The following is a 17632-nucleotide window of genomic DNA, read 5'->3' on the forward strand; positions in this document are numbered from 1 at the left end:
AGGGCCCCTGGGAAGAAGCCCAGTAGCAGTGCTTAAGCCTGGGGGTGGGGGGCATAGTGAGGCTTCAGGCAGCCTCTGCTGCCTTCCCCAGGTTGGAGGCTGCTCAGTCCAGAGGCGAGAAGACGCCAGTGGGTGGGGAGTGAGAGCTGCCCTCCGCCGTGCAGGAAAAGTGCCACTAGGATTAGCGTGAGGGAGCCCTCTTGGGGAGGGGCCATGTCTGGGCTGGTGCTCTGTACTGTTCAGCTCTCGGGTGGGTGGGGGCTTCAGAAGGCATGCCTGTGCTAGGATGGGGTCAGTCCCAGATGATACCAGAGGCCCCGCCCGCTCCCCAGCAGTGAATGCTGCCTGGGTCTGGCACTTAATACGCCTTTGGTGATGGCATGTGACAAAAGAGCTGGGTTTTCCTTGAAAGAGCCCTGGGCCAAATTCAGGGTACATGAGTTCCTTTCTTGCCTTTGGCGCCAAGTAGCTGTGTGACTTTGGGCTGGCCACTCTCCCTCTCTGGGCCTACAGTTTATCACTTGTGAAATGAACAGACTGAGTTAGCAAGTTGCAGGGTTGCCTCAGTTCTCTTCACCTGCTTCTGCTGGCTCGGTCAAGGGAGGATTCAGCCCAGGGTGGTTGGCTTGCCGGTGTGGGGCTGGTAAGGCCTCCATGTGGCCCAGCCTGCTTGAATGTGCAGGAAGCTCCACAGAAGTTCCAGGTGGGGACATGGTCATGGGAAAGAGCCTACAATTTCTCTCATGGTGCAGGGAGCTAGAGAGAGGCACCACATTAAAACCTGAGCGGCGCCTGGTGGGGGTGTGCCCTAGCCTGTCCTGCCCAGCCACAGTGTTGGAGCTTGGGGATAGGGAGGTCAATCTGGACTGGGGCATAGGCTGCCAGGGAGGGTAGGCGGTGGGCAGAAAGAAGGGTTGCTCTGGGGCACAGAGAGTAGGGAGAGTGAAGGGTCCCGAGTGTTCTGGGACCGCCTTGGAGATGGATCTGACAGAGTTAGGTTCGGGCCACTCAGGGAAAACTCCCAAAGGTGACATATTCCTAGTCCTGCCTGGAAGGTAGTGAGAAGGGACAGTCCCCAACAGGCATGGGAACTGTTTCTGAGCTATTGTGCCAGGCTCAGGCAGGCAGGGAGAACAGGTTTGGATGGGGGTGCCCTAGGTTGGCTGTCCTCACCCAGCTCCCTCCTCCCCTCCTGGGGCTGTGCCCTGCCCACGTGCCAGGTGGGGGACAGAGCCGGGCTGAGACTTGGTCCCTGCTCAGTGACAGCACCGTGGACACAAGATACTCTGGAAAGAAGTGGCTGGCCCCCACGGGTGAGACACGGGCCAGGCTATCCTGATCCTGATCCTACCACCCATAACTGTCTCATTGCCGCCATCTGTCAGCTCTGGAGAGTGGGACGAGCTGGCCAGAGGGGCTGATCCTGCAGGACATGGTGGGGAGGGCTAGGGCCATTCTGTTTCCTCCCTGTTGACTAACTGGACTGACTGCCCTCAAGTTTCAGCTATTGGAAGCTCCTCTTCTTTCTCCCTCATCCATCCTGGCTCACTGATGGGGAGGGGAGGTGGGTGGTGGGTCTCAGTGCCCATGCCCTTTGGCTCCTCCATTGGCCAGGGGGCGTCCCAAGCCCAGGGCCAGAGGGACCAGCCCTTATTATCACCCTCTCCTCCCAGACACAGGAGGAGAGGAGGACACTGAAGACCAGGGGCTCACAGGAGATGAGGCAGAGCCATTAGTGGATCAGAGTGGGGCCCCAGGCCCTGGGGCTCCCGCCACCCCGAGGAAGCCGCCTTCCCATCCACCCCCCTACCACCCCGGGATCAAAAGGAAGAGAAGTGCTCCCACGTCCAGAAAGCTGCTGTCAGACAAACCACAGGACTTCCAGGTAATGGGCTGACTGTCTGACCACAGCCTCCTCTGTCCAGGCTGGGCAGGGTCCTAAGGGCTCTCCTAGGCGGGAGTCTGTGGTTCCCCGGGCCCCTGAGAGACGCTGAATGAGCAGTTCATGTGCTGGAGCTTCAGAACACAGCCCTGGTTTTGCTCTTTAAAAAAATGAGGCAGGAGTGTCACTGCAGAGATGTAGCGTATCTTTACATTTGTTCTGTGATTTCCAACTACCTAGCTTTTGCTACTCAGGGTATGGTCCTTGGACCAGCAGCACGAGCAACACCTGGGAACTGGTTAGAAATGCAGACCCCCCCCCCCCACCCAGCCCTGCTGAATCAGAATCTGCATTTTAACAAGATCCCCAAACCTAGGAAGCTCTGTCTAGCTCTCTTCTTTTCTCTCTCGATCCATTCCCTTCCTTAGAGCCATGGATTCTTCAGAAAAGTCATGTGGAATCTGAATTTGTTCAAGCTCTTCACACAATAAAACTGTTAATATTAATCCTTTGACATATTTTAATCCCCAAGTTCATCCCATTTTATTTGCATTTTAATTTTGGTCCTTTGCTTATGCTTTTTCTTTTCTACAAATGTTTCCATTTTGATATAGTGACATTTAGTGACATTGAACTAAGTCTTAGAATTACTTTTCAAATTAAAAACAGGAAACTTAGCTCTTTACTAAGTGCAACAAATTGTAATAATATATTAGTTCTAAATCGTGGTAATTTAGGTGAAAGTCCTGGCTGTAACCACTATCTATGCCTGAGAGACAAAATTCTAACATTATTATTATTCCCAAGACATGTACCTACTGCTATTTTTTTCTTTTTAGAAAATTGATGTATGTTTTTTTTGTAGAAAATTTAGAAAATACAGGAAAATGAAGAGAATAAAAATCATGGTTCTACGTTTCCACTGTTATTAATAATATATTCTTCTATAGTATGGCTTTTTAACTTTTTTTAAATGTTTATTTATTTTTGAGAGAGAGAGAGGGAGAGAGAGAGAGAGAGTGAGCAGGGGAGGGGCAGAGAGAGAGGGGAAGACACAGAATCTGAAGTAGGCTCCAGGCTCCAAGCTGTCAGCACAGAGCCCAATGTGGGGCTCGAACACAGCAACTTGAGATCATGATCTGAGCCGAAGTCAGACGCTTAATGGACTAATCCACCCAGGCACCCCTATAGTATGGCTTTTAAAAAGAAAGTATTGATTGATCTGTCAATAAGTAACTGCTGCCTAAAACTTAAAACCAGTAAACATCTTATTTTTCCTTGAAAATTGTTCTAATATTTTAAAAGTTCATGTTTTAAAATATCTTGCCTAAATGTGGAAGCACAGATATTCCTGAAACCTTATATTACTCAAAGTTCAGTGGAGAAAACTCTTAATTTATTTCTCAGAACGTGAGAAAGCATTGCATCCTATAAAGGATACAGTGGGGTTACTCCACTATGTAAGCTTGGCCTCTGAGGGAATTGTCAGTGAAGAATGTTCAAACCACTCGGATGTGCTGGTGTCAAGGTGTCTGCGGGAGGGCTTGTGCCAATGGCGGCATGAAATGATCTGGGGTCTGGGTCCTGGGCCCAGCCCTGGAATTTAATTCTGGGAGGTTCCCTGGGGCATCCTGGCAGCTCGTGTGTGGAACTATAGGATTTGATAGATACAAGGGACCTTGGTAGGAAAATACGATTGTTCTTATAATGCTCTTCCTAATTCTTATTTATTTATTTATTTATTTATTTATTTATTTATTTATTTATTAAAGTTTATTTCTTTATTTTGAGTGAGAGAGGAGACAGACAGGGAGAGAGAGAGAGAGAGAGGGAGAGATTGTGAGTGGGGGAGGGGCAGAAATAGAGGGAGAGAGAATATCCCAAGCAGGCTTTGCACTGGCTAATCCCACCAGCCACAAGACCGTGACCTGAGCTCAAAGCAAGAGCCAGACGCTAAACCGACCAAGTCACCCAGGTTCCCCCTAATTCCTTCTTCACACCCCTCTGAGAAGCCAGCAGTGATTTCTGACTCCCTTGGGGCCTGCCTGCTTTCCCCCTTCCTGATGCCCATACTTTCTCCTGGCTTTCAGATCAGGGTGCAAGTGATCGAGGGGCGCCAGCTGCCAGGGGTGAACATCAAGCCTGTGGTCAAGGTCACTGCTGCCGGGCAGACCAAGAGGACACGGATCCAAAAGGGAAACAGCCCACTCTTCAACGAGGTGGGAGGCGCTGGTTATCAGGGCTAGGACCTTGGTGGCCCTTCTGAACTGGGAGCGCACAGCAGATACCTGGCAACCACTTGTTTTTGTATATGGCGCTAACTTTGTGTGGAGAGATGTGCTGGGTTCTGAGTAGGTTATCTGTGGACCTGGAGGGAGGGTTGTAGCTCTTATTCCTGCACTGGGCTCTCGATGCTCCACATCTCTGTCATGCTGTAGGGCTAGCCACCCACCCTGTCCCTGAGATGACAGCCTCCGTGAGGTCAGGGGTGGAATACCCCAGAACTTGTCAATCCCCAGAGCTCGTTGCTGGGATGAGCTCAGTCCACACTTCTGTATGGACCAGACGTCAAGGCTGTGCGTGGTGGTCCAAGGGGTGGTGGAGAACCCCTCTCTGTCTAGCCCTGTGGTCAGCAGCTACTCATTTGTTTCCCTTTCGCCCTGGACCACAGACTCTTTTCTTCAATGTGTTTGACTCTCCCTCGGAGCTGTTTGACGAGCCCATCTTCATCACGGTATGTCTCAGGCAACAGTGTTCTCTGTTACATGTACACTCACATACATGTCCCTGTGCATGTGTGCACATGTGCGTTTCAGCGTGCGTGGACGTGTATGCCTGTCGGCATGAGTGTCAGCATTTGTGAGAAAGCAGCCATGAAGCCCAGGGGATGGGTGATGTTCAAGACCATCAAGTTCTGCCGGTCACAGAAATGCCTTTGGTAGCTCAGGTGGAGGCAGCAGTGGGGTGGGGAACCCCCACGGCTCAGGAACCCCCCCTGCTCAGGAACCCCCCCAGATGCTGTAGGTCAGGGGCCTGAAATCATTCCTGCAGTGGACACTTATTTTCATTTTATTTTGTTTGTCCATGTGCCTGCTTCTGGCCAGGATTTTCTTTTTTGGGCTTTAGCTTTTTTTTTTTTTTTTTTTGGTCTTTCTTCTGGAAGGCAGTATAGTTTAGTTGCTGAACGTGTGGGCTCGGGAGCCAAACTGTCTGTATTCTGGTTCTGCCTGTGTGTTTCGGGGTTGTGTGCTTCTGTACAAGTCCTATAATGTCTCTGTGCCTCTGTTTTTTCGTTTGTCAAAAGGGGGCAATAATACTCCCTACTCATGGGGTTCATGTGAGTGTTAAACATCTCTCAGAACAATCTCTGGAACGGAGCAAGTGCTACCTAAGTGTTGGCTGTTAACTGCTTGGGAGGGAAGAGATGTTGTGTTGGTCCTTCCTGGGCCAACATTTACTTGTAAGTGAGAGTTTTAATTTATCTTTCCCCCCAGGTGGTAGACTCCCGTTCTCTCAGGACAGATGCTCTCATTGGGGAATTCCGGGTAATTATTTATTTTCCTTGAAATTGGTTAGTTCTTGCTAATTCATGTTAGTAGAAACTCTGTACATAATGTGCAGAGGCTTGTGCTTTAGGGGTCCTGTTCCTATTGGTCTGTGTTGGAGAAATATAGTTAACATTTTTAAAAAAATATTTATTTATTTTTGAAGAAGAGAGAGACAGAGCATGAGCCGGGGAGAGGCAGAGAGAGAGGGAGACACAGAATCTGAAGCAGGTTCTAGGCTCTGAGCCGTCAGCACAGAGCCCGATGCGGGGCTCGAACTCATGAGCTGCGAGATCATGACCTGAGCCAAAGTCGGGTACTTTACTGACTGAGCCACCCAGGTTGCCCCAATATAGTTAAAAAAACAAAACAAAACGATGTTCTAATGTCCTGACAAAAAGGGAAGAGAGGGAAATCTCTTCCCTTACGTCCAACAGGGGGAATTCAGCTTCTTCTGATTCGTATTGGTCCTTACATCTGGGAAGACAGCATGGAATTGGCTGTTAGGTGGCCCTCCTAATTCTGACCAGGCCCTTGCTCTGGGTTTGGAGTTGGGTCCAGATGTGGAGTCCAGGGGATCAGGGTGCGACATGGGAGAGCGGGGAGCCTGCCCCTCCGTTTGCTCCAGATCACGCAGAAGCCAAGAGTGCACTGCAGAGAACCAAGAACTGACAGTATGATTCAGCTCGCAGGAAGGCATCAGCAGGTCTCATAAAGCAAAAGCAACTAGCAATGGAGACCTTCGCGAATGGCGTTTTGATGGGTCCTTACTGATTTTCGCAGTTTTGAATCTTCAGGCATTTATCAAATGGAAGGAAGGGGTACAGGCTTATTTTAACCTCTCCATGCTATCCAAGTAAAATATGGCTCCTTCTCTGGGAAGTAATCACAAGATAGAAAACTAAGTCAGTTTTCCTGGAGAGGCAGTTTTAAAAGACTGGGATCTATCCTGAGTCCTTCTGTAATAAATGGGGTTTTATGTATTGAGTCTCTAATCTTTGAAGTATATTCTTGTTCTGAGAACCCAGAGGTTAAAGTAAAAAAATTATTTTCTTTTTTCTAATTATAAAAGTAATCCATGATAAAAAAAATTTTTTTAGGGCAGTTTTAGGTTCATAGCAAAATTGAGTGGAAAGGACAGAGTTCTCATACCTCTGGCTGCCCCCAGGCATAGCCTCCCCAGCCATCAGTGTCCTTCTGATCTATGAACTTTTAAAAAAAAATTATAAAATATAAGAAAGACAAAATAAAAAAGTAAAATCAATCTACCACCTGAAGCTACCACTCAGAGAGCACAGTTACCATTTTGCTGTGTTTCTTTTGCTCTTTCTTCCTATGCATAGATACGCTTTACCAAGCTTTGATCAAAATGTATTCTGCTTTTTTTCCCCATGTAATGTCAGCTTACGAACATTTCCCCATGTCGCCGATTTTCAAAGCATGATTTTTAATGTGACGACATAATGCACCATACTTCATTTAACGCTCCAGAGGCAAGAGTTTGATTTGTGTTTCTTGGTTTGATTTCAGATGGATGTGGGTACCATCTACAGAGAGCCCCGTGAGTCATATCCTCATCACCTTGGCCATATCCTTGCATTTTGGTTTTGGAGGCTGTTGGGGACAGCCAGTTGGGACAATCACTTTTCTTCCTTCGGGGTTTTAGAATCTAGATGTAGACTCTGATCCTGAAGATGACAGCTGCAGGAATGGAGAGAAGTCAGGCTTCCATCATCCAAGTAAAACAGGCCCTCAGGGAGATACAAGCCCCCATGTGGGTCTCCGTTGGCCCAGTCAGGGATGCTAAATCTGGAAGCCCCCAAGCAAGGGTTGCTGGTGTCACCTTCGACAGGGGTGGGCCATTTTGATAACAAGTCTAGTATTTCTCCACATCCTGCTTTCTGTTCTGGTCTGGTCACTTCCTGAGAGGGAGGCAAATGGCCGGGGGTCTGGCTTTGGTAGCCTCTTACAGTTGTTTCTGTTGACATTTCTGACTTGGACCCACATGAACGTTCGACGTGTGGCCCCTAGGTCTGCGTGAATAAATCCCTCCTCTCCCCCAAATGTAGTCGGCCCCGGGCTCCCAGATGTGGTTGCAGACTTGGACCCTTCTAATTCTGCCGTCACCAACAGACGTCATCTCTCTTAGGACACGCCTATCTCAGGAAGTGGCTGCTACTCTCGGACCCTGATGATTTCTCTGCTGGGGCCAGAGGTTACCTGAAAGCCAGCCTTTGTGTGCTGGGCCCCGGAGATGAAGCGCCGGTGAGTACGTTGCCTGGGTTGTCCTCACAGCCCCTCATCTGGCAGGAGAGGCACCAAACAAACAAACAAACAGAAACACAACTTGATGTTTCTGATTTATTTATTTACTTTATTAAAGTTTATTTCTTTTGAGAGAGAAAGAGAGTGTGTGTGTGCAACTAGAGAAGGGATGAGAGAGAGAGAGAGAAAGAGAGCGCAAGTGGGGAAGGGGCGGAGAGAGAGGGGGAGTGGGAGAGAATCCCAGTGCAGAGCCCGATGCAAGACTCAAACTCGTGAACCTCAAGATCATGACCTGAGTGGAGGTCGGACGCTTCACCGACTGAGCCACCCAGGTGCCCGGTTTTTCTGATTTAAAAGAATGCATGGTAATTATGAGAACTGTAGAACATGTGGAGAAGTATAAGTAAAAAATGAATCACTCATAATTCTACGCCTCAGAGACAGCTGTGATTCACATCTTGTTGCATATCCTTCCAGAAGGATCTACATGTGTATTTTTCTATTTTTTTATTACTTTAAAAAATTGAGGTATTGACATAACATTGTATTTGTTTCAGGCATATGACATAAAAATTTATTATTTGTATACATTGTGAACTGATTATCATGATAAGTAAGTTAACACCCATCACCTTACATAGTTACAAAAATATTTTTTCTTGTGATGAGAAATTTTAAGATCTATTCTCTCAGTAACTTTCAAATATACAATAGAGTATTATTGACTAGAGTCTCCATGCTGTGCATTACATCCTTGTGACTTACTTATCTTGATAAATGCAAGGTTGTACCATTTGACACGCTTCGTCCAGTTCCCCGCCCCCCTGGCAACCACCCATCTGTTGTATAGTTTTCTTTTTTTGCAAAAGTGAGATCATTCTCTCTACCTACTCCACCTTGAATTTTATCGGCTGAGCATATACCATTATCCTCTTTACACGCCAGTAAGTCAAGTTACAGGTTGAGAGTGGGAAGAACAAGAGAGGCATGCGGAATTGGGGAGGTAACAGCATCTTTGCATGTTTGGCCAGAAGAGAGAAAGTTTGCAGTAGTTTTGGGAGAGGAATGAGGGGTTAATTCCAGGTAAACAGAAGGGTTTCTGAGCAGACACAAGAGCGCCCACTCTGGGTTGACAGCTTTGTGGTGGGGCCCCATAATAGTCAGTGGCCTGGAAGCAGGAGGGAGGAAGGTAGATGGCGTGGGCAAGGCAGGAGCAGTGGAAGCACTGGGCTGAGGGAGCCAGGGCATCGGGACATGGCTGGTGGTGCCGGGCAGGGAGGATGCAGGGGTGCAAGGCTTAGAGCTGATGAGGGGGGCGGGCAGAGAGAAGGGAACGCACAATTTTTGAGCACCTGCAGTGTGCCAGGCTGCATTGGTTGCCTCACACTGTGACTGAGAGTTTGGAGGAGGCAGACGGGTTGAAAGCTGTCTTCAGAGAAAGGTTTCAGTGGCCACAGTTTTGCTAGAAGAAGGGCCCTGAGTGGCTGGAAGTTGAGATATGGCCATGCCTCCAGCAGCTGAAGGGGAGGGGAGATTAAGGTGCTGCTGGTGGAGGAAGGGAGCTGTGCTGGTGACTGACTTGTCCACATGGATGTTGGTTATCTGCTGGGAGAATTGGAAGGCATATAGGCAAGCGATGAGGCAGGGACTAGAGTCATCAAGGAAAGGTGACCACGCGTCCTCAGCTTGGTGGCCGGTACTGTGGGAACCAGGGGAGAGAGTGGCACATGCGGTGGTGTGGACTTGCAGATAAAAGAGAAGGTGGAGTGATGGTGGGTGCACGTGCAAGGTGTGGACTTCTCTTCCCAGCCTGTGACAGCCAGGAGAGGGAGAGGCGAGAGTGGGGAAAGCGGATCTCTAGGTACAAGAGCGGTGGGAGGTGGAGTCGCCCAAGGAAAGCCACTAATCATGGAGGCGGAGGGCAGGTTCCACGAGGACGTCAGGAATAGGGGTTGGCTGATGACAAAGGCTCAGGAAACCACAGTGGGGAGGGTTAGGGGATGGAGAACCCAGGGTTCTGTGCCGTGCAGGGGGCTGATGGTGCTCAGGTGGACAAGCTCCGCCCTCCCAAAGGCACCTGTCCCTTCTTCTCACCCCACAGTCCAGCCCTGTCCTTCTGTAGCACCTCTCTCCAGACATTGTACAATCTTGCTCTTCTCGTGGCATCTCTGAGCCTGTTACCCTTTTCTAAAACATTTCTTCCTCCTCTTCCTATTAATTGTAACCTTGCTCTTTCCTGATGAAGCCACTTCTTTTGAAACTCAGACAGAAGCCCCCACTTTCTGCTCCGACTCTCCATGGGTTCTGGAATGTCAGGAACAGCCACCTTTCACTTCCCACTGCAGCCTCCCGGCCAGCAGCTTTCCCAACTTCGGTGCTGCCTCCTCCTTCAAACGCTGCCTCGATGATTGATTCCCCCTCTTCTGGGCTGTTACTCACCCCTGGCACAGACAGAGCTGGTCCAGGGACATCTCTGCTTGCGGATTCTCATCTTTGCCGTTGTCCCGAGATGTGACGTGTCCTCGCTGATGAGCCACCAATATCTGATTTTATTTCCTTTAAGACCCTGAGCTCCGAAATCCCTCTCTCCGCTGCTCTCTTTCTGCCTTTTTCCTCCCTCACCCCTGCTGAATGACAGTCCTTCCTCCCTGGCATTACAGCCCCCCCTGACTCCTCTCGGATTTCCCAGTCCATCAGTGTCCTCCTGCCATGCTTTCCCCTCCTCCAGGCTGGACGGACCCCACCCACCTCCATCACAGTTCTCACCATGTGCTTACTGGCCCCACAATAGGGGGTTCTGCCACACCTCATGACTCCACCATCCCCTATTGTCTGTACCACTCCTTGGTCAGTTTGGGTGACAGAGGTCACCTGGAGGTGCTGGCTAGATGAACCTGGGGGCTACCAGCCTCTTCTTTTACTTGGGTGTTCTTTACTCATTCCATTCTCCACAGTGGCTGTTTCCAAACTTTGCTGTCTTTCCTAAGCCCCAACCTCCGCCTCCTTGGAGAGGCAGGGTTGCACAGCGGTGAAGGATGTGAGCTCCTGGAAGCTCCCTGGTTCCTCATTCCTGACTTCATTTGTCTTCCCTCCCTTCCCCATCTTCCCGCCTCCTTTGCCATGTTCTCGAGTCCTCTGCCATCTTGTTCTACGTGCTCCTCCTGGTGTCTCCTCTTCTGCCCTTTGGTCTGTACCAGGCCCAAGATGTCCCTACCTTCGAACACCCTCACTTTCACTCATTGCTCCCCATCCCTCTTCTCCAAACTGCTTGCAGCTCGCTTCCAGGAATTGCCAACTTCTTCAGGGAGTACGCTGTGTTGTTGTTCTCTACTCCTCTCCTAACTGCTCATTCCTCCTCCTCATCACTAGGATTCCTGCCACCTTCTTTCCCTGAAACCACGTGCTGGAGGGTCACTGTTGCCAACCTCCAGGGGCTCTTCTCTGCTATTAATCTTCTCTGTGCCTCCACAGAGTTTGATTCTAGAGCCCATAGCTTATTTCAAACTCTCTTCTCCTTTAGCATTGGTGATTCTCCTGATGCTTCCCCCCCCCCCCCCCCCCCGCTTTAAAAATATGGGTCTTTGGGGCGCCTGAGTAGCTCGGTCAGTTAAATGTCTGGCTTCGGCTCAGGTCATGATTCCATGGTTCCTGGTTTCGAGCCCTATGTGGGGCTCTGTGCTGACATTTCAGAGCCCAGAGCCTGCTTCCGATTCTGTGTCTCCCTCTCTTTCTGCCCCTCCCCTGCTTGCGCTCTCTCTCTCGAAAATAAACATTAAAAAAGTTTATAAAAATATGGATCCTTCAAATTCAGTGGCTCAGTAAAATTCCTTTGCCTGCCTCTTCGCTGTCTCTTTGACTTTCACTTTCCAGGAGCCCATCTCTTTCCACCTGAGACTCCTAAGTTGCTCATCTCCAGCTTGGATCTTCCGAACTTCAGACACTCGGTTTCAGTTTTTTTTTTTTTTTTTTTTTAAGTTTATTTGTTTATTTTGAGAGAGGGCGAGAGTGAACACAAGCAGGGGAGGAGCAGAGAGAGGGAGAGAGAGCATCCCAAGCACTGACAGTGCAGAGCCCAACGCAGGGCTCTTTCTCATGAACTGGGAGATCATGACCTGAGCCAAAATCAAGAGTCAGATGCTTAACCGACTGAGCCACCCAGGCGCCCCAGTTTCAGTTGCTTTGTAAGAAAGCTGCATTAACATGTCCCTGAGGCCCCTCTAACTTAACATATAAAAACCCAGGATTATCTGCTGCACGCTCCTCACAACTGCTCCCATCCTGTGTGAGGTGACATCTTAGGAAATGACTGTCATCCACTCAGTTCCCCCAAAAGCTAGAGGCCTGATTTCATTTCTCATCCCTCAGTCAATCCACATGCAAGGGGTTGGTCAGTTTTGTTGGCGTGACAACCTCAGTGCATGCTTCTCTTTCCCATCCCAAGACCAGAGTGACCAAGGTCATACTCCCCTCACGTCTCCCCTGGGCCCCTGTGTGAATTAAGATATAGGTTCAGCTGCTGTAACAAAGACACCCTAAATAATAGGTGTTAAGGGGATAGAAGTGAATTTCTTTCTGTCATAAATGCCTGGGTAGGCGGTCCAGAATTGGCTTGGTGCTTCCACAGTGACCAGAGACCCAGGCTCCTGGTCTTTGCCCTGCTGTCTTCATCATGAAGCTTCCATCTCATGGTTCAAGAGGGTTGCTCCAGTTCCCGTCATCATGTCTGTATTCCAGTCAGTGGAATGGAAGAGCAGGATCTTGCTTAAAGGTGCTCTTTCCCTGTGAGATGGTGAGCTCCATGGAGGCGGGACCGCTGACTACCTTGTTCACTGCTGCATCCCTCCCCCTTCAGCGCAACCTAGTAGCCACTCACTGAATACTTGTTGACTGAACGAACGGAGCTTAGACCTGTCACATCTGCACTCTTGTTAATGGGTGGAGTGAGAAGGAGACTGAGGTTCTTGAATACCCGCCGTGTGCTGCATGCATTTACACGTTACTGAAGTTGATTTTCCTAGCAGTCTGCAAGGTCGGTGTTACTGTTTCCACGGTCCAGGTGAGGAAGCAGAGTCTCAAGGGAGGAACCTGCCTGAGATCACATGTTAGTAAGCAGCAGGGCCAGATCTACCTTTGTTCAAATCGCACCATTTAAGGGGTGTTGGTTGAAGTAGAGAAAATACTGGGCTCAAGTGCGTATTTGGTTATATTGTAGCTGGAGAGAAAGGACCCCTCTGAAGACAAGGAGGACATCGAAAACAATCTGCTCAGGCCAACTGGCGTGGCCCTTCGAGGAGCCCACTTCTGCCTGAAGGTCTTCAGAGCTGAGGACTTACCACAGAGTGAGTCTGGTGTCCTCCCTGGGTTGGGAGATTGTAAGTGGGGGACCCTGGGCTGGGGAAGCAGTCTTTGAGATGTTGGAAGGGCTCAGTGTCTCCACAGATGAAAAGCATCCATCCACTTGGTGACCCATCATGCCGTTTGTGTGGGACTGTCCTGGTTTCGGCACGGAGAGTCCCACAGCCTGGGGAACCCCTCAGTCCCTGGCCAACTGGGGAAGTGTCCTCATCTTTCCAAGAAAGAGTGACAGGGTGGCCACTGCCTGGTTGCTCACAGTGACTGGCCCTGCACTGGGCCCACCCTGTGTGCTTAGGAACTGCTGGAGGAATTATGCTGAATATTTCAGAGCCATAGGTTTCAATCCGGGCTGCACGTTAGAGTCTCCTGGGACCTTTAAAGGTGTACAGACACCGGGGCCCCACCTCCAGTGTTTTGTATTGATTAGGTTTGGAGTAGGGCTCACACACGGGTCGTTTTCAAAGTGGCTCACTGTTTTGAAGCATGTGTTAGCATAATCAAGCCAATTTCTGTCCATAGAAGAGTCACTGAGAGTGTTTGCAACTTAGATCCCTGTTTATAAGTTTTGCATAAAGCTAATTATTTGAAGTTTTGCTTAAACTTTGACTAATGACTTAAAAAGAGAAATGCACTCTTTCTGTACAAACTGAATTGTACCAGAATCAAGGAGAAAGCCTTTGAGTAAGTAATGGGTTTTAAATGGGCATTAAAATGCGTGCTTCAAAACATTCTGCATTTATTGGTTGAAACTAGGCAGAAGTGAGATTGGTGAGCTCCCGCAGGGGGCTGGGGAAATAGAAATGTTGGCTTTGTTCAAGGTGAATGTGCTTTATATTTAATTCTCTGCAGTCTTGTTTAAATATAAATAAAGCAAAGTAAGTGGGTACATAGGACATGAGTATTTGCTAATTGTTATCTGTTGTATTCATGTAGACAGCAGCTGGTATGTAATCTGTACCTGCCTTTCCCCTCATTCATATACACACTAACATCTATACATGCCATAAGTATACATGTGCACATATCTATTTATCTGTGTATACATTTGCAAATAATATAACTAACTCAGTAAAATATTGATTTGGAGTAGCGTAGACTAAAAATTGTTTTTTTAAAAAAGCAGAAGTGACTTATTGGTTAAGGTCAGGTAAATCACTGTGCTAAGAGACATAAAGGAAAATGTGGAAACAGGCCACCAGTTATGGGATATTATTATAACAACTTCCAGTCTTTTTCTGGATTGTTAATTGCCCTTAGTGATGTGGATTGCTAATCAATCAATCAGTCAGTCCTCACTCCGTTATCTTTTGGGTCTATACAGAAAGCCCTTGAGAGCAGGGGCCAGTGAACAAGCTGTTTGGGCAGGATAAAGAAGCAGTGTGTGCCCTCAGGAGCTGCTGCTCTGGGAGTCCCCGGGCTGAGGGGGTGCCACTCCCTCAGGGAGTCCCAAGACTGTCTGGAGACAGTAAGGTGGAATGCTGGGGTTTTGGTGGTCGGACAGCAGGCGGGCAGTGACCAGAGTGTTCTCCCCAGTGGATGATGCCGTGATGGACAATGTGAAGCAGATCTTTGGCTTTGACAGTAACAAGAAGAACTTGGTGGATCCCTTCATGGAAGTCAGCTTTGCAGGGAAAATGGTAAGAAGCAAGGAAGCAGGAGGATTCTCTCTGGAGGGTGACGGCTGGGTGTGTCTGCGGATGGGTGCTGAGCAGAGTAAAGGACAAGGTGAGGGGGCACACTGCCCTTGGTGATGCCCATAGAAGGCGTGCACGGGGCGACTGTTTGGAGGATGCACGGTGAGGCACTCATCACGGCCTGGCTCTCTGGGGCTGCCCAGCACACACACGTGGGCGGGTCTGCTTGGGGTATCCGAGATGGATACATAGGTGATAGACACGGCGAGGACAGACAGGCAGTGGGTAGTTAGAGGAGTATTTGGGAGAAAATGAAGCAATAGAATGGAAACCAGATGTGAAGTCATAAAGGTAGGGAAACTTAAAAAGCAATAAAAACATAGTGATTATTTTTAAAAAGTCATGGCAGGGGTTGAGTGGAGAAAGTCCACTTTGGTAGGGGCCCTAGGGGTGACAGGCACCTTTCTTCCTCGCAGCCCACCTTCCTGCCCAGCATCAGGGCTGTTGCTGCGGGCTCCCTCCCTCCAGCCCATCCCAGGCAGGCGGGCACTCTTGCGGCCTCCTCTGCCCATCCTGCGGGCTCTCCCTGGCAGCTGGGCCACTCCCAGGCTTCAGCCTCACCCCTCCACAGAGGACTCCCACAGCTCTGTTTAACTCTGACCCCCACTTCAGCCCCAGACCTCCACAGGCCTCTGCACAGCTCTATCTGCTGCCCCTTGGGCCCTGGAGAAGAGTCCTCTTCTGCCCAATATGCCCTCTATCAGGAGCCTCCCTCCTAAGCAGGTACCGACGTCAAAGGGAGAAGACATGGGCCTTGATTCTTCCTTCGTTTTAAACCTCCTTATGCCAAACATGCCACCCTAGCTTTTGATTTCAAACATGTCCCAAGGCCCTTCCTTCCCCTGTGCCCACTGTCGTCTCTTCCCAGGACCACACAACAGCTTTGGGTTTCATTCTCTTCTCTGGGTTCTCCCCAGAGAAAGCCGCCAGAATAATTAGTCTAAAACAGCCCTGTTTGTGCAATGAATTTCAAACGTATAATCCGGCTGATAAGGTGCTGTGCATCTGAACTTTCTCACCTGGTCTCCATGGCTTAAGTCAGCTGCTATGGTTATCTGTGCAAGTGGGAGAATGGCGCCCCCTGCCGGGAACATGCAGCTCTGCAGCCCCTGCTGGAGCGTGGCCTCGTGCAGGGTTTCAGCCCCAGGGGCTCCCTTCCTGCATCCTCCTGTGCATACAAACTACATTGCTCACACAGCGGCCTTGTGTTCTCTCATCTGTCCTGCCTCTTCCTTCCCTTCAGGGTCACACTTCTAGGCTTTGCACATGGCTGTGCCCTTCCTTCACTCCCCGCCCCAAGTCCAGCATCTCTTAATGTTCAGCTTCCCTAAGGTCCCAGGCCTGATGCGCTAAGTCATCGGGGCTCTAGGGTGTCCTGGGCCCTCTTTTAGCAGGTTTTCCATCTCATTACAGTAGTTGTTAGCATCCGTTTCTCTCACTTGTGGGTAAGAGCCTGATCCCAATCATATTTAGTCCATAACCTCAAAGCAGAGACTGTGGTGGAAATGGTGGGAAAATGACATATCAGGTGGGTGCAGACTGCCCCCGTTCTCAGAAGCCCTGGCAGGGAGCTTCTATGTCCCAACCACAGGGGTTTGGCAAGGGTGGGGTCATGGCCCTCTGAGGTCGTGCCAACCTTGTGGATAGTGCCACCTGCCGTAGAACCAGGGTTGGGAGAGTTGAGTCACATGGCTTGGATGTTAGCGGGAAAATTGGAACAAGGCAGAGAAGAAGGGCTGAGAGTCTGAGCTGGGTGGCAGGAGGGTGGGTGCGAGGCAGTGGGCTTACCCTTCCCTCCCTAGGCAGAGGTGGGGAGTGGGGGAGACAACCCATGGGTGTCACAGGACAATTGCAGAGAAGTTTTAAAAAATAATACACACCAAAAGGTGAGGGTGGTGTGGGTTCCCATTCACACAGCACTTTGCCATTTTCCTTTCTCGTAATCTCTTCTTAGATTCATTTTGAAAAGGAGCAGGGTCTGCCAGCCCATCCCACGGACAAAAGGAGGCCCTGGGATGGGGGTGGGGTGGAGGGAGAGGGACGTGTCCTATCATCTGATGCCCAGATCCACTCCCCACCTTTTGTTTCTTTTCTCTTTTTATTACTGACATACATGTTTACTAATGCATTTTGAAAATTACAGAAAAAAGTAAATAAAATGACCCATAATGCACCACACAAAGTTCATCTTTGGTGCCCATCTTTCCCGTGATTTTCCTGTGTGTAGATGATAGACATTTTTCTGATTCTTTACTTTGAATATTTTAAAACATCAAGTTAGAAGAGTTAACACCCATGCACTGGTATGACTTCCACTTAGGTGAAGCACTTGCTAACATTTTGTCACATTTACTTTCTGTATATAGATACTTTTTTTCCCCCTGGGCAATCATTTGAAACCTAGTTGCAGGCTGTACTCCTAAAGGCTTCAGCATGCATCTCCTGAGAAAAAGAAAATTCTTTGTAACAAAATTCTTTGTAGCTACAGTAATATTATCAGACCTATGAGGTCAACAATCATTCCCTAATATTATCCCATACTGGCTCATATAAATTTACTCTGATCATCCCCCCAAATTTCCTTTAGAGCTGGCTTAGTGTGCTGATTGAAGACCTAACTGTAATTCACGCTCTGCATTTGGTCCTTGGGCCTCTTTATTTTAGTCTCTTCTGTAACAGCCCCTCCTGCCTCCCTTCCCCTAACCATCCCCCCGCCCCCACCCCGACAAACATAGTTTTTCTTACCCCATGATATTGACTTTTTTGAAGAGTCCAGGCCGTTTGTCCGTGTTCTGGATCTGTCTGATTGTTTCCTTCTGGTGTTGTTTAACTTGTTCCTCTGGCCTGTATTTCCTACAAACTGGAAATTAGGTGTTGAGGCCAGACTAGAT

The 17632-nt window shown here is 49.1% G+C and overlaps 1 protein-coding gene across 23 annotated transcripts in view; it reads left to right on the forward strand.

Annotated features, from left to right (window-relative positions):
- DYSF (dysferlin) overlaps nucleotides 1-17632 on the forward strand; it is a 224594-nt gene that overhangs the window by 60365 nt on the left and 146597 nt on the right. For 13 of the 23 annotated variants that reach the window (XM_053890791.1, XM_053890801.1, XM_053890797.1 and 10 more), the window contains exons 6-14: nucleotides 1221-1313; nucleotides 1674-1885; nucleotides 3973-4101; nucleotides 4554-4616; nucleotides 5377-5427; nucleotides 6958-6988; nucleotides 7577-7692; nucleotides 12905-13031; nucleotides 14581-14684. In XM_053890791.1, the coding sequence (XP_053746766.1) occupies nucleotides 1221-1313; nucleotides 1674-1885; nucleotides 3973-4101; nucleotides 4554-4616; nucleotides 5377-5427; nucleotides 6958-6988; nucleotides 7577-7692; nucleotides 12905-13031; nucleotides 14581-14684 (926 nt within the window). The remainder of the gene's footprint in view (nucleotides 1-1220; nucleotides 1314-1673; nucleotides 1886-3972; nucleotides 4102-4553; nucleotides 4617-5376; nucleotides 5428-6957; nucleotides 6989-7576; nucleotides 7693-12904; nucleotides 13032-14580; nucleotides 14685-17632) is intronic. The other 10 variants (XM_053890799.1, XM_053890803.1, XM_053890809.1 and 7 more) reach the window with 1 other exon arrangement.

This window comes from Panthera pardus, unplaced genomic scaffold, assembly GCF_024362965.1.
Source record: "Panthera pardus isolate Hobbes unplaced genomic scaffold, ASM2436296v1 HiC_scaffold_25, whole genome shotgun sequence".
Lineage (NCBI taxonomy): Eukaryota > Metazoa > Chordata > Mammalia > Carnivora > Felidae > Panthera > Panthera pardus.